The sequence below is a fragment of the Gigantopelta aegis genome, unplaced genomic scaffold, assembly GCF_016097555.1.
Source record: "Gigantopelta aegis isolate Gae_Host unplaced genomic scaffold, Gae_host_genome ctg3978_pilon_pilon, whole genome shotgun sequence".
Classification (NCBI taxonomy): Eukaryota; Metazoa; Mollusca; class Gastropoda; order Neomphalida; family Peltospiridae; genus Gigantopelta; species Gigantopelta aegis.
Window position 1 is genome coordinate 11301 of NW_024533610.1, and position 15729 is coordinate 27029.

Sequence of the window (15729 nt, forward strand, 5' to 3'; positions counted from 1 at the left end):
TGTACATGTATAAATTCTAAAACAACATCAACTTTATTCCTAAAGCATGTAGCAGACGCAGACATAATAAACTGAGATTGACAGGATTAAACAATGCACTTCGGCAATTTTTTTTAATACATGTAATGTATGCAATGATATGAATATAAGAATGGACATATTAGAAACTTACATCAGCAGGATCACATGACTGTGTGGTTAACCACTCGTCCACTGAGTTGACTTCCAGGAAAAGTAATAAGAAGACCACACCCACTTTGTGGTATGACTATATTAAGAATAATTAATTAATTAACTATTATGATTTCTATTATCATTCCCAATCTATCCATTGTTTAACTCACTCAATCATTTACTTTAATTAAATCAGAAAACAACTTGTTTAGATAGTACATTAAACCACAATTTGGGGAACTATGAAAATCCCCTACTTAAGTAATTAAACGTAATATTACCTTTCATGATAGCAGTTTATTACAAGGTATTTAAAGTATGTAATGTTTGAAAAAAAACTAAAAGAATGTCCCAATGTGAGAATATTCCCAAATGTTCAACAGGTCAACAATTTTAATAAAACAGGTATATCCTATGTAAGCTAATGTAAACTAAAATGAATTTTATAATATTCCTCTGTTATTAGTACTAAGTGCACTAACAAAAAGGCATTATTAAAAAACAAGGTTGATAGTAGTAAAATAAACAACCTCTGATTACAGGTTAATATGAATTATAATAAAAAGTGTGAATGAGTAAGAAATGTTTGCTTAGGACTAATCCACTTACCGTTCATATTTATCAAAACAACAACCTTATGCAGTCAAATGACAGTGACTTTTCATTCTACATGTCTAAAATAAGGAGAGTAGTTGTCATGCAATATTTAATAAATGATGTGAAAGTAAATAAGTGACTTTAAATGTGAACGCATTTTAATAATTGCGAAAAATGATATGAAATGATGACAAACAAGATAAAACTATATTGTGTTTATAATAAGAAACATTAATGTCAACAATAATATTGATGGTTCAATATGACTTGTGATAAACATGAGCTAGGCATATCATTCTAATATCAGTCAGTAGCATGACAAGAGAAATGTGAGGATAACAAATAAACAGTTGTAATCGTAGTAAGGAAATTGTAACCATTTAGTATCATAACAAGTTTACTAAGCAAAAGCCGTAGGTACTAAGGGAAACAGTATGCTATTTGCTCTTCTTCAATTCGCTATTATGACAGGTGATGGATATGATAACAAGCAGATTCTAGGTTAGATACAAATCATCAAATTCAATTATATCAAGTAATACTGTATATACAAAAAGTATCATGTACAGAAAATTGACATTTAGTGCATATATCAGCATATGTCCATAACATGCACGTTTAAGTATTACTACAAAATCAATGAGGCAAAAATTATTTAAGAAATTTTTTCTTTTTTTATATTTTTATTTTATTTTATATTAATAATGTATGTTTTTTTATTAATGTATTTTTTCAATTTTATTTTTATTATATTTTTTTTTATTTTTTTTTGTATTTTATGTTTTATAATTTTAAAAATAATTTTATTTTTATTGATTTTTTTTATTTTTTTTTATTAATTATATTTTAATTTTTTATTTTTTTATTATTTTTTTTTTTTTTTTTCTTTTTTTATTTTTTTTAGTTTATTTTATTTATTTTTTTTTTTTTTTTTTTTTATATATTTTTTTTTAAAAATTTTTTTAAAAAAAATTTTTTTTTATTATTTTATTTATTTATGTTTTTTTATAATTATTTTTATTCATTTTTACATTATTTTTTTTTTATTTATTTGTTTATTTTATTTTATTATTTTTTTTTAATTTATAATTATTATTTTATTAAATTTTTTTGATTTTTTTTATTTATTTTTATTTAATTAAAAAAAAAATTAATTATTTATATTTATTTTTTTTAATTTTTTTTTTTATAATTTTTTTTTTTTTTTTTTTTTATTTTTATTTTATTATATTTTTATTTTTTTTATATACAATTTTTACAAAATTTTTTTTTTTAAATATTTTTTATTTTTTATTTTTTATTTTTATTATTTTTTTTATTATTTTTTTTTTATTATTTTTTTTTTTTTATAAAAATATTTTTTTTTTTATACATTTTTAAAATTATTTAATTATTTTTTTTTTTTTATTTTATTTAATTTTTTTTTTTTCTTTTTTTATTTTTTTTTAAAAATTTTATTTTTTTTTTTTATTTTTTTTAATATTTTTTTTTATTATTTGTTTATTTGTATCTTATTTTTATTTAATTATTTATTTTAATTGTAAAATATTTTTTTTTAAAAAAAAATTAATTTTTTTATATTAGTTTAATTTTTTATATTTATTTATATCAAACTTTCTATTTTTTTAGTTAAATTAAAAAATTATTATTATATTTTTTAAACTTATTTTTTTTTTATATTTTATTGATATTTTTTTTATTATTTATTTTATTTTTTTTTTATATATTATTTATTTTTTTAAATTTTTTATTTTTATTTTATTTATTATTTATTTTTAAATTTTTTTTTAAATTCTTGTTATTATTTTTTTTATTTTTTTATTTTTTATATTAATTTTAATTTTTGTATTTTATTTTAAATTTTTTTTATTTTTTTTTTTTTTTTTTTTTATTTTTGTTTCTATTCCAATTATTTTTTTTTTTTTTTATATGTTTTTTTTTTTTATTATTTTTTTATTATTTTTATATTTTTTATATAGATGGTGGGGGGAAAGAATCATATTGAAGCATTACATTGGTAATCATTTATAAACAAACTACTAACTGAGCCCCTTCAAATTGCCAATATCTTGTGTTATTTTCTTCATTTTGATATAACTGACAAAATCCACCAAGAATAAAATAAAACTTGATGGAGCGAAATAAATGTATGTCTGCAAACACTCTGTACTATAAAACTTAACAGAGCTGGACAGGCTTGATCTTGCAACTGCTAAATTAACACTCCATATTCAGATATTCAGCTTCTATGAATACAAAACCAATCATAAACAGGTCTGTACACTTATCTCCTTGGTACGTCCCTGGAAATAATATATTAGCAATGCTATCTGCTAAGAGGTATACATCCTATAAGACTAAAGAGTCTATAAAACAGGTATTTCACCTTGGGGAAGTAATCTGGACTAGTTATATATACAGTAAGATACTGAGGACAACATGGAGAGCCTCGATTTGTATCGGACATGAGGCTAGGTTGAGATGGATTGTAAGTAAGTCATTTGTCGATTTCATGTCGGTAGGCTTGTTCATTGTATCATCTTCGTTCATTAACTGTGCCATTAAATCTACGATAGAGGTATTGTTGACGAAAGTTAAAAACCATGATCGGAATCATGATTTAGTATGATATTGCGTCATTTCATCGAACTTTTCATAAAACCCATTTCGCATTGTTGACAACACCTAGACTCGTCCTGCACTAGAACCAGCCAGAATCAGATATGTGGGCCTAGACAATCCATTACCCATTAGTTCATTTAATAATACTTTGACAATATGACTGATCCTCTAAATGTGAATGTTTGCAAATCTGGACTTTCAGGTTGCTTATATTTCCTAAGAAGTCCAACTTGAGGATCACCTGATTCGTGATATTAGAAATTCTCTAGTATCATTTCCAAGCCACATATCACTGCTGCAGTAGGGATTAATGACACGATAAAATTATAAAATGAAGGGTTATTCTCCTTATTTGAGTCCATAATCATCTCTGCCTTCTATGTTCTTTGTACTCTATTATCTTTAATGAATGTGCTCATAGAAGTCATGTACGGGTTAAGTCTGACACTCCAAGTTTTGCCTTCTCTTTCCATGTAGTCCAAGCTAGTGAAGTTGAATTGAGGATAAAAAGTGTCTAGCCCTGTGGGTCTTGGCTGGTGCAAAACTCTTTTCTACCTTCAGAATTAAGAATTTCCGTTACAAGTTTCTGATGAGTAAACATAATCCACCACTTTTCCAGAAACACCAGCCATTTGCTGGAGAACTTATTTTCTCTATGAAATACCCTGATTTGAAAACATCGTTGCAAAGTGCTGCTTTATCTCGGACAGTGGTCCACGTTAAGGCTTGCCTCAGTTATAAAGAGAGGCAGAAATAAATAGAAAATTAAGACGTTGTATGACATTTCGTGTTTGATAGCAAACGGAGAGCAACAATTAAAAGCTCCTATTATTTTTAGCAGCTGTTAGCAACTGGTTTTATACTACAAAACCTACGCTAACACTAACACCCACCCACATTTAAAATTCTATAATCATCATTCCTTTTAACAATTACAATGAATATTTCAGTATAGGTAAACTCCCCCCTTGTGACAAACGTATATTTTGACATCACAAAGCATTAAGTAGTAATAGTTATATTCTATCTGTGCTAACTTGATTGATAATAATATATTATGTTGAGGTAATATGGTCTTGTGAGCATACAAGGTACTGTCAGAGAAATACTCGTCTTTTCTGGTTGCTAGTTGTGTATTCCCACTAACACTTCTTTAACCTTTTTAACTTAATTTAAATTATATTGTATTCTGTAAAATTTATCATTCAAAATTAAAAAATATATGACCATAAAACTTAGCGACAACTAAGTCCTTTCATGATGAATTGATTGAATAATAGTGAAGACGCCGTTTTTTAATCCTTCTCCCTACGTCATTAGCTATCACGTGATCAAAACACCTGCATTGCTACTTAAAATAATAAGTATTACCCGGATTTCCGGTAATACTTTGAATGCAATCAATGCATTCCCTTCCTCTCTAAGCACCAGGCTGGCGTCGGTAGTATAATAATAATACACCAAATAGTGGTTACAATTACATCACACAATACAACTATTGACAAGGCTAGTCTCCACTTGTTTATAATCATAACAATGATTTTGCTGATAGGATCTTACAAATAAACTTATGATAATCACAAGTTATACAAAAGATAATAATAAATTTATTGGTTTATAAGCTGTAATGATTTAAGATCAATAACTATATAATCTATATACATGTATTTATAGCCTCAGTTAACACGGCCTTTAACGCCTTGACTTCTAAGTGGATGGGAAAAACTGTTAATAGACACAGAACATTACTATAGATAACATACGTAATAGTCATCTCTCTCATGTTGGGTCATAAGCTTGTTGTCTTTGTGTCATTATTGAGAGGACCACCAGATCGTCCATAACCCTGGGCTCTTGACGTCCATATCATCATGATATAGATCACCATGGTAACCCCTGGGATCATTATAATCCCTTGTGGATAGTTGCTTTGAGATGATCTACTAAATTCTTGTTGATATGGAAGTCTTTGATCATGACGAGGTTGATAGGATGATTGATGATAGCTGTGTTGTTGAGGTTGATAGCTAGGAAAACCTGGAGGGCCTTGATAAGGTGACGAGTAGGTGTGGCTTGGAGGAGGAGGAAGTGGTTGTCCAAGAGGCATATGATGGAGCTACAAAATACATAATATTTTTTACTCTTTTTCTAAAGGGGGACTATTTTACTTTGTCTTTGAGGTGGTGGTCGATAGTCAGACTGATATTGTTGATATGGAGATTGCTCAGTATAATGACGTGATTGTGTGAGTCATGAGGATCAGAAAGAGCATTCCTAAAATAAAAGTGAAAGACAAATTAAAAGAACGGACTGAAAAATATTGTATAAATATTATACAAGTACAATGAGGTGTTTTTTGAAGTACATTAAATCCCCCATGATTATACATGCACTTAGTAGGATTGTAACCAAGAATACTGTATAATAACTGCTATCACATTAGCCAATACAAGATTACATATAAAACTTAATGTACAAGTACATTTATTTGTATAGTCACACATACATATATTATCTTAACATAAACATGTGACTTAGTCAGAAAAAACAGCACATGTTGTGCTAAAAACATTTGAAACAAACAGTTTCCACACAGTAATTGCTATGCAGCCATTTTATAATGGATGTTTAACAAATTTGGTATCCAAGTACATTAATGATTGCTCAGACCCGGATACCAAGTTTTGTATACATCCTACACAAAATTGCTGCTTAGCAACACATATATACACAAACTACATTTGTAATTCTTTAGAGCAACATTAGGTTTTCCAAATTAATCAATAATATTAAGGTCACATGGAAAGTCATTGTAAGCATTCCATTACAGTATGTCCCATTTTAATACATACCTTATAAATTTCGAGCTGACTGAGGTGTAACGATATGGAGTTTTTGTGAACCACGAGGAGTGACCAGTCTACAAGAGACATCACATACTATAATATGGAATGTCAGTCAATGTTTACCTGAGGTCTAGTTCTAAACTACCAGGTGGAAGCAAATCTCATGTCGTCAGGTCTTAAAGTGGGCGGAGGCATAATGACGTTAGGAAGGAGCTTAGCTTCATAAAATATAGCCAGAGTCAAAAGTGGGATCTGAAAGTTACAATAAGAAGAAAAGTCAATAAATATGTTTAATAATATAATAAATACATATCTTAGTTAAATACACTAATGTCCTGATATTAGATATTACATAGTAATAGATCATTACCATATAACTTGTGAATTCTCATATCTGGTAAATGTGGCAATAATGACTCTACCAACCTACATCCATGTAGTAATAATAGTGTAGTAAGTCTTTGTTATATTGAACATGTACATTACCCTCCTTTCTTGAGTACAGTTTTCATGCTCATATTAGGCCACACCCTCCCCGATACACCTTGAGATGACTTGGGGTTTACTTGTACAGGCTATAAAATGTTCATATTACAACAAATACTTTATATTAGTATATTATATACATGTTATACAGCTTATTATATTGCATGAAACCTTACTCATTGTCCAATCCATCTGGAGAGTCTTTATTATAAGCCTCATAGAGTGTTTTTAAAAAGGCATACAGCCGATTATATTTATGTACAAGAGACAATCACAACCCCAACTATTACGAGCCTCTGTTACAATGTAAAAAATCAATTTAAGTGATTTGATGTAACACATACTTTCATCAGGAGTCAATGATTCTAGATGTCACTTTTAGAGCATCAGTATCGATACTCATCAACAAATGGAAGTAAAGCCACACCCTATAAACAGGTGAAAGTATGCATAAAAATACAAATATACCTACACCATAAATGTCATACTTACATGTATATGTGGTATTAATAGTATTGATGTACATGTACATATTGTACTTACTTGCCAAGCAAATTTCTTTCCATTTTAAGTCAACTTTGAAATTTGACGGGAAAAAGTCAATGAATATCAGAGTCCATACTTATATTAGGTGTTAATAACTGATAGTGTAGTATTAAACTTACTTTCGTCCTAACATGAGGTTTTGCCATACAGGGAGGAAGGAATTTGCAACTTGCTGGGGAAAACCCACACCCATAAGTTGTTCTAATGGTCGGAACTAAGAAGTTTACAAATATATAGTTCCATAAAAATTAAATTTTTCTTGATGATGATAAAACTCGTTTCTCTTCCCTATCCCTCTCGCCTCTCCCTCGTCTCCCTCTCTCTCGTCTCTCCTCTCAGCTCTGCTCTCTCTCTCTCTCTCTCCTCCTCTCCTTCTCTCTCTCTTCTCTCTCCCTTTCCCGCTCCCGCCCTCTTCTACCTACCCCACTCGTCTCTCTCTCTCTCTCCCCCTTACCGCGGTGAACCTCTTTCAAATCTATCTCTTATCTACAATGTACCTAAAGTCAGAGGCAAAAGGTGCATAATGAAAAGGATAGTACCATTTCCACGATGGACAGCCCGTATAAAAAACATAAATAAAAAGTACACAATAAAGTAATTAGATGATTATTAAGAATTCTTATAATAGGTAATAAACCGAAAACACTAGCAGTTTATAGTACAATGGTGTATTTATGTAAATTATAAAGTTATAGCATCCTACTTATGTTACAACAATTGTAAGGTTAGGGGTCATTTAGTTATTGATAATAACTAAAGGAATGTCCTTATTATCAAAATATTAATATGATAACAACAATAAAAATAACAATGTAGATTATCAACATAATAATTGAGATAACACACATTGTAATTGTAATTACCACAAGTAATATTAAGGATGCCCACTCAAATTACCTGATAATAAGAGCTCATTACCCAACACAGTCCCTGAGACATAACTCTCCAACTTTTTCGTAAAATTCCACATCATCACATGAAAACACAAAACTTGTTCTGATAGTAACGCTCCTTCCCAGCTCCCTCCTCCCAAATCTAAAATGAAATTATACACTTTATATTTGTATTAAAATACTGATTCAGAATTTTAAACCATATAACAGATGAATGTCATATTTTAAAATATATTTAAAGCCTCCAAAAAATTAAAAAATAAATTCCAAAATTAGTTCAGGATTCAAAGATGCAATAATTAATGTACTACTTTTGTGTATACTATTCCACAATCACAATATCACATTTACTAACTTTGACCTAACACTAAACCATGATACTAAATGATCTGATATAACACTAAACCATATGATTCTAAGCCTGATATACACTAAACGCAGACATGATACTAATGATCTGATATAACACTAAACCCGGATACTAAATGATTGATAGCACACAACCTAAAACATGAAGGTTTATACAGGGCCAATTAAGCAGAAAGGGACAATATCATATTTCAACGACTGTACATGTAATAAAGTAACTGATAAAATGGTGACATAACTTATCTTTTTGGATGTCTACATAGTATTACTACCCTAAATAACTTCACCTCATTTTTTCGAACACTTTCAGTCCATTCCCAATGTTGATCATCAACTGCTTGACGTTCCTCTTCATTCGTTCTTCACTCTTATCATTGATCAAACTTGCCATCTTTCTTTCCCTTTGTCTCTTAGTCCTCAGGTTCAAATTCAATCTCGTTCCCTTGTTGATAATCATTAAGCTCGCCGTTTCCTCGTCTTCATTCTTCCCTCTTCCTTATCGTTACTCCAACTCTCCATTCTTTCTCCCTTTTGCCAAATCATTGGACTGAAAGTAGATGGTTCTTGAAAAGACTAGAAAAGTTACATATATCAATTTTATGTGAATAATATTATATAACAACACTAAATTTTAACCTCACTACTAATTGTATTGGTATATATATATTTTATATTAAGTAATAAGTTGATGAGGGTATTCTATTGTATATTCATAATTTAAACTCAGCCATCAAGATGCATTTATATTACAAGAATATGAAAAGCACAGGCAGGTGCATGTCACACCCACACAAATAATTATTTAGTTTATATTCTTTTCCACTTGCAAAAAGCCACACCCACACATGTGGCTAGCATAATATGTCTAAATTGAAAATTTCTTTCAAGAAAAGACAAGAGTTAGTTCCTCAGACACAGAAATGTCAAAATGTCTTAAGACCACATTTCTCAGCTATGATAAGAAATCTTTTAGTAGTAGTAGACGTAGACATGGTATTACAATTGTGGGTGTGCTTTCACAAGTGTTTAAAAATAGGAACATTTCTTAAAAAAGAAAAATCAATTTTTTGCATATGTGCTATATGATCTTTTGTCTATTAGTCTCAGGTTCACATTCAATATAACATTTTAAAGATATTTCAAAAAAAGAAAAATTTTTTTTAGCATGAGTACTCTATGATCCTACATTGATTTATTGTGTACAGACATTAACTACATGTATATTTATAATACTATCACAGTGAATATAAACATTAGTGTACACATACAATATTAAATTCACATGTAACAATTACCTTTGATCTTTTCAGTAGTGCTTTCATACTTTGAGGCAGCTTCTGATTACTAGCTAATGTACTGGATGTCTCATTTGATAAGCATCATAACGAGCATTATGAGCTGGAGAAGGCCGAGACCCAAGTGGCTGGAGTGGGAATGAGATGCAGGGTCAGAAAAAAATTATATATACAGTTATTGTGTAATACATGTACATGAGAACGTCCTTTAATAATAGAGTTAATAAAGTTTCCCTATATATTATATATATATATATCTATCATATGTTAACTTACCACTGGAGTAAGTTGTTCAGGTATAAATGTTGGAGCACGATATCTTCCTGTAGTTATTAGTGATTAATTAATAGGGTTAAATGGTTAATTATCAATAAATGCTCACTATTTTTTGACGTTTTTGACTGCTGTTTTCGTCGCTCTTTGTCCTTTATGTCACGATCACGCCTGTTCCGAAATATCTCATCTTCAACTTTACCAAGCTCTATAACAATTTTATACAAAAAAACTAAACACTACATCTAATACAAGTATAAATCTCTTATTACTAAAATATAAAGTGTTGTATTAGAAATCACCCACAACAAAAGACATCTTAAACATCATGTAAATATATACAAGTACACATTTCATATATGAGGATATTGAGATGCTCATATATTTATTGTTGTATATAAGATACCCTCATTCAGTTTTTTTCACTTTAGTCTAAGTGGTCATGATGTCATCATTTACCTGCTAATATAACTTGAACATTTTTAACATCAACAAATCCATTATGAGTCAAATAACCCTATATTAAAGGGACAGGAAATACTCATTATAACAAATTAAAGTACTACTTTTGACGATGGTAAGAAATCTTTATACAAAGTAATGAGTCTATCAATAGCTCCTTCTCTGGAAAGAAAATTGTATAATAATGCATTTATATGTGTGTGTGTGTGTGTGTGTGTGTGTGTGTGTGTGTGTGTGTGTGTATGTATGTATGCATTTGTTGTATATATATATATTATAGATATATATATATATATAATATATATATATATATATATTTCATATATAATATTATGATTTTTTTAAATTCTTTACCTAATTTGTAGTGAAGGAAGATGTGGTAAGAGTCATTGCCAACAAAGAAACACATGAAAACCCAATCATCAATAACTCTTTCAAAATCATATTTAAACTTAAACCATCTATTTTAGATCTCTTTGAAGATACTAGGAGAGAGAGACAGACAGACAGACAGACAGAGAGAGAAAGAGAGAGAGAGAGAGAGAGAGAGAGAGAGAGAGAGAGAGAGAGTTCCTCATCAATTACTACATGATACTAACTTCTCTCAAGACATTGATTCTAATAAAAATAAACTGCTTCTCTTGAGCAATACTAGAAGTAGCTAACTCATCAAACTAAAATATAAAAAAACAGTTCATTCTCACAACTCATACAATAGACATATAATGTATACATACATATATACATATAGGAAAAGAGGAAATTTACTATATATACATGTACTAACCTCTCCTTGCTTCACTCTAACTTCAACCAGTACATTCCTTCATAGTATGACCTGTAACCATGGTAACAATATTTATCACATGACAATCACATGATGCATGCTCACCATATTGGTTGCAGACTTCACATGGCGTGGCTGATTGGTTTGAACTCTTCTCTTAAGATAGTGAAATAAGGTTCATGTGTAGCTAATCCCAACATTATCAAATCAGCTACATGTACAGAAAAAAAACAATATAATAGTAAACTATGTGTAATCTGGTGTTGATGTCCTTCATGTAAGAGGGGGAGGGTCTGAGGACAAGCAAATGTAGGACTAGTACAGCCAACAAAAACCTTGTAGGTCACAGAGATGCTTCATGCACTTACAAGCTCTTCCTTTTCATTTAAACCTATTCCATGTGAGCCAACAATGACTAGTAAAGTTGTTGAAGCTTCTCAAAACCCTGCTCTAAAGCAGTACATAAAAGTGAGGTAGTATTAGTTAGTAAAAGACAGTCTGTGACTTCTACTAAATGATCATCACCACATCAAACACAATCACAAGATTCACAACAGTAATTTTCCATTTTTCATTCTCTTAACACACACTTAGGTCTAATTAATGCCTACCCACATCAGGATTTTTGCTATAAGAGTCCTAAATGTACTTGTCCCTAGACACTTCCTCTCTAAGCAAAGGGTTGACGACACAAGACTAGATTACAAATACATGTACAATAATCAATATTTGAATAATAACATACCATCTGCTCCATATAAACAATGATGTGTGTTTGGGTCATGTCCAGGGGAAGCACGTTGTTTACGAATGTAGTCCATTATCTTGTGTTCCCCTTCACCGGGAACATTAGCATCAGATAGTATGACCTATATCATATAGATGATTATTATATCAATAGATGAATGATAGGATGATATGGACGCATAAAGTACATGAACAAGTGAATGGATAAACAGCAGGGTGAAATGGATGCATAAATATATAGAGAAGTAAATAAACAGGTAGAGTTATTTATATATTTTATATAATTATCATATTTTTAGCACATATTTTTATAGCACATTTTTTTCATATTATTAATGAATGCTTGCTCACTTAAACATTCTCTAGCTTCTGCAGAAAAGTTCAGAAATTGTCAAAAATACTTTTTAGTAGTAAAAATTATGAAAGCCATAAAGAATCATAAAATGCTTCAATATGAGTCACAAAAAAAAAATCTTTCTAACTATGATGCCATGTTATGAGTTAGGTTGATGATGTAAGTCAATATAATAGAATACCACTATAATCGGATAATATAAGTCATTCTCAATGTGAAATAGAATATACTAGAATATAATATATTATATAAATATATATATAATAATATATATATATATAATATATAGTCTATTATAATAACCGAATATAATAGACTATATTATGATATATCGCGAAAAAAATAACATATGGCAAATGTAAGAACATAAAAAAAGTTGAAATTCTATTATTATTAAATTATTGTTTTAGTACATATCAATGGTACATGGACTTACCTTTATCCCCTTCCATGCTGGGTTACTGTTCGAAATTCGAAAAATTCATGTATATATTCCACTTTTATTGTAGACATATTGCAAGATGTATAGCCATGAATGGTGTACCCTGTAATAGAACAATATAGTACATGTGTCTAAAAGCATGGGTATACACATGTATGTCTATCATGTCTGTCTTTGACCTCCTCTCTCTCTCTCTCTCTCTCTCTCTCTCCTCTCTCATCTCTCTCTCTCTCTCTCTCTTTCTCTTTCTTCACTTACTGGAGTAATACAATTGCTGTCAAAGTGAGCATTATCAGGTTTTAATGGTGGCAGTTCACAACCATCCTCTCTAAGTTTACTACGAATACGCTTTAATCTCTTCCAGTTTATCTCTATATTAAAAGATACATTATAAAGTATATAAAAACTTCTATTAAAAGAAATTTATGACACTTTTAGTTCCACATCATAAATGTACATGCAATTGTGTATAAGAAGTTTTAAACAATCTACAAAAGAGATCTATAATAGCATTTTGTTGTATAAGTTGATTATAATGTACCATTAACTGTAAGATACAAAAATGTATATAAACAGTAGAGGTACATATATAGTATACAATGTATTAACATACTTAGCTTCTATAGCAGATCTAAATCGTCGTGATCTCTGTTGGTTCATTTTAGCTCGAGGAGCCTAAAAGAGTAAAGCAGTGTAAAGGTCTCTCTCCCTCTCCCTCTCCCTCTCCCCCCCCCCCCCCCCCCCTCTCTCTATCTCTCTCTCTTTCAAATAATCTTACCACTCCATCAATAGCCATGTAAAGGACTTTACGAGGACGAACAATATTAAAGATCCTATCAATATATTCAAAGATTGCTTCCATCATCTCGTCTTCGTTTTCTGGAGCAGGTCTGAAATTGAGGAAGACTATAAATGTCATAAATCTATTATCTTTATAGCAATACTTCAAGTATAAACAGTTGATACTATTGAAGAATAAAGAGGTAAAGATGTACTACACTAGGACTTTTCACAAGTTTATAATCTAGACTTGAACAGTCCAAATTACGACACTTACAATATATAATAATATACCAAGAGACTATTAAAACAAGTTAATAGGTTTGTAGTTAGTTAGAACAGGGTCCAAAACATATTAGGATCTGCTTAAAATGTTTTGGGTATGAGACAAAAAAAACATCACTAAGAATCATTACACTATGATATATAACTATATAAACATTTAAACAATCGTACACATCATCTGTACATGAATATTATACATATTTACAGGTCAAACCTGTTTATCTTACTTGTCTTCAGGATGACAACATGGATGAATAATACCATTCATATCAAGATAGAGATTATCAAACTCCACTTCATTGGGATTAGGTAGTGTAGCATCAACAACAGGTATTTTTAACCCTTGAACAACCTTCATCTATAAAATACACATACAAGTATTAATGGCAGCTTCAGGTAACATCAGTTCTATATGTAAGTAAACTTAGTGTATACAATATATACATAAGTCATGTGACTTCACAGATAAGTTAAAGTCTACGCCATTGATCAATAGTATATGAACCACCATTAAATCAGACATCAAAGAGTCAAATACTGCCTTATTGTTTAGGTACACGTACACTTTTTGTAAGTATTAATACATTTCATACCTTTTCTTCCACACAATGTACTACAATAGAAGGATATTTTCGAGAGAGCCATCGGAAAAAGGCTGGAACTCCCATCACAAACTCAACAAACCCACGTGTTCATATAATGCCACGCCCAGTCATTAAGCCCAACCTTTTAATCATTAAAAGTTGCAGTCATAAAAGTGAACTAGATACGTAAGATATATGAGATGATGAGAGTCATTGACTCGCTATTTACTGAAATATCCTTCGTTAATTTATTTAACTAAATTTTTTTTATTAGTTAATGTACTGGATTGTCTCATTTGATAAGCATCATAACGAACATTGTGAGCTGGAAAAGGCTGAGATCCAAGTGGCTGGAATGGGAATGTGATGTAAGGTCAGAAAATTAACAATAGATGTAAGAGAATGTCCCATTAATTATATAATATGGATTTAAAGGAGGTATCATATATTATACATATATATCATGTTAACTTACCACTGTAGTAAGCTGTTCAGGTATACATCATGTACATATACAAGTATATGTCATATATGAGGATATTGCAGTGTTCACATATTCTGTTATTGTATATAAGGTACCCTCATTCAGTTTGCACTTAGTCTAAGTGGTCTCGATGTCATCATTTACCTGCTAATATAACTAAAAACATTTTTAACTTCAACAATCCATTATGAGTCAAATAACCCTATATTAAAGGGGCAGAGGATGTACTCATTATAACAAATAAAAGGACTACTTTTGACAATGGTAAGAAATCTTTATACAAAGTAATGAGTCTGTCAATAGCTCCTTTTCTGGAAAGAAAATTATATAATAATGTATATCTCCTTTATGTATATATATACATTTTACATATAAAATTATTATGAATTATTTTTTACCTATTTTGTAGTGAAGGAAGATGTGGTAAGAAGTCATTATCAACACATGAAAACCCAATCATCCTTAACTCTTTCAAAGTCGTATTTAAAACTTAAACCGTCTATTTTTTAGATTTGTTTATAGATATTAGGAGAGAGAGAGAAATACCATTACCTAAAAAATATTAATTCTAATAAAAATAAAACTGCTTCTCTTGAGCAATACTATATAAGTAGCTAGCTCATCAAACTAAAGTATAAATAACATTTCATTCTCACAACTCATACAACACACATATAATACATACATACATATATACATATA

At 29.7% G+C, this 15729-nt stretch overlaps 1 protein-coding gene across 1 annotated transcript; it reads right to left on the reverse strand.

Moving 5' to 3' along the window:
• Positions 1-5298: 5298 nt before the first annotated feature.
• On the reverse strand, positions 5299-14627 carry LOC121392502 (5'-3' exoribonuclease 2-like). The gene is given in 21 exon segments (XM_041523691.1): positions 5299-5509; positions 6385-6491; positions 7391-7485; positions 8169-8306; positions 10211-10309; positions 10561-10618; positions 10668-10725; positions 10918-10948; positions 10951-11027; positions 11029-11048; positions 11163-11237; positions 11361-11401; positions 11456-11490; positions 11492-11561; positions 12096-12219; positions 12983-12997; positions 13153-13263; positions 13504-13569; positions 13673-13784; positions 14187-14317; positions 14553-14627. Coding segments are annotated over 21 exon segments (1749 nt in total).
• Between the last annotated feature and the right edge of the window lie 1102 nt (positions 14628-15729).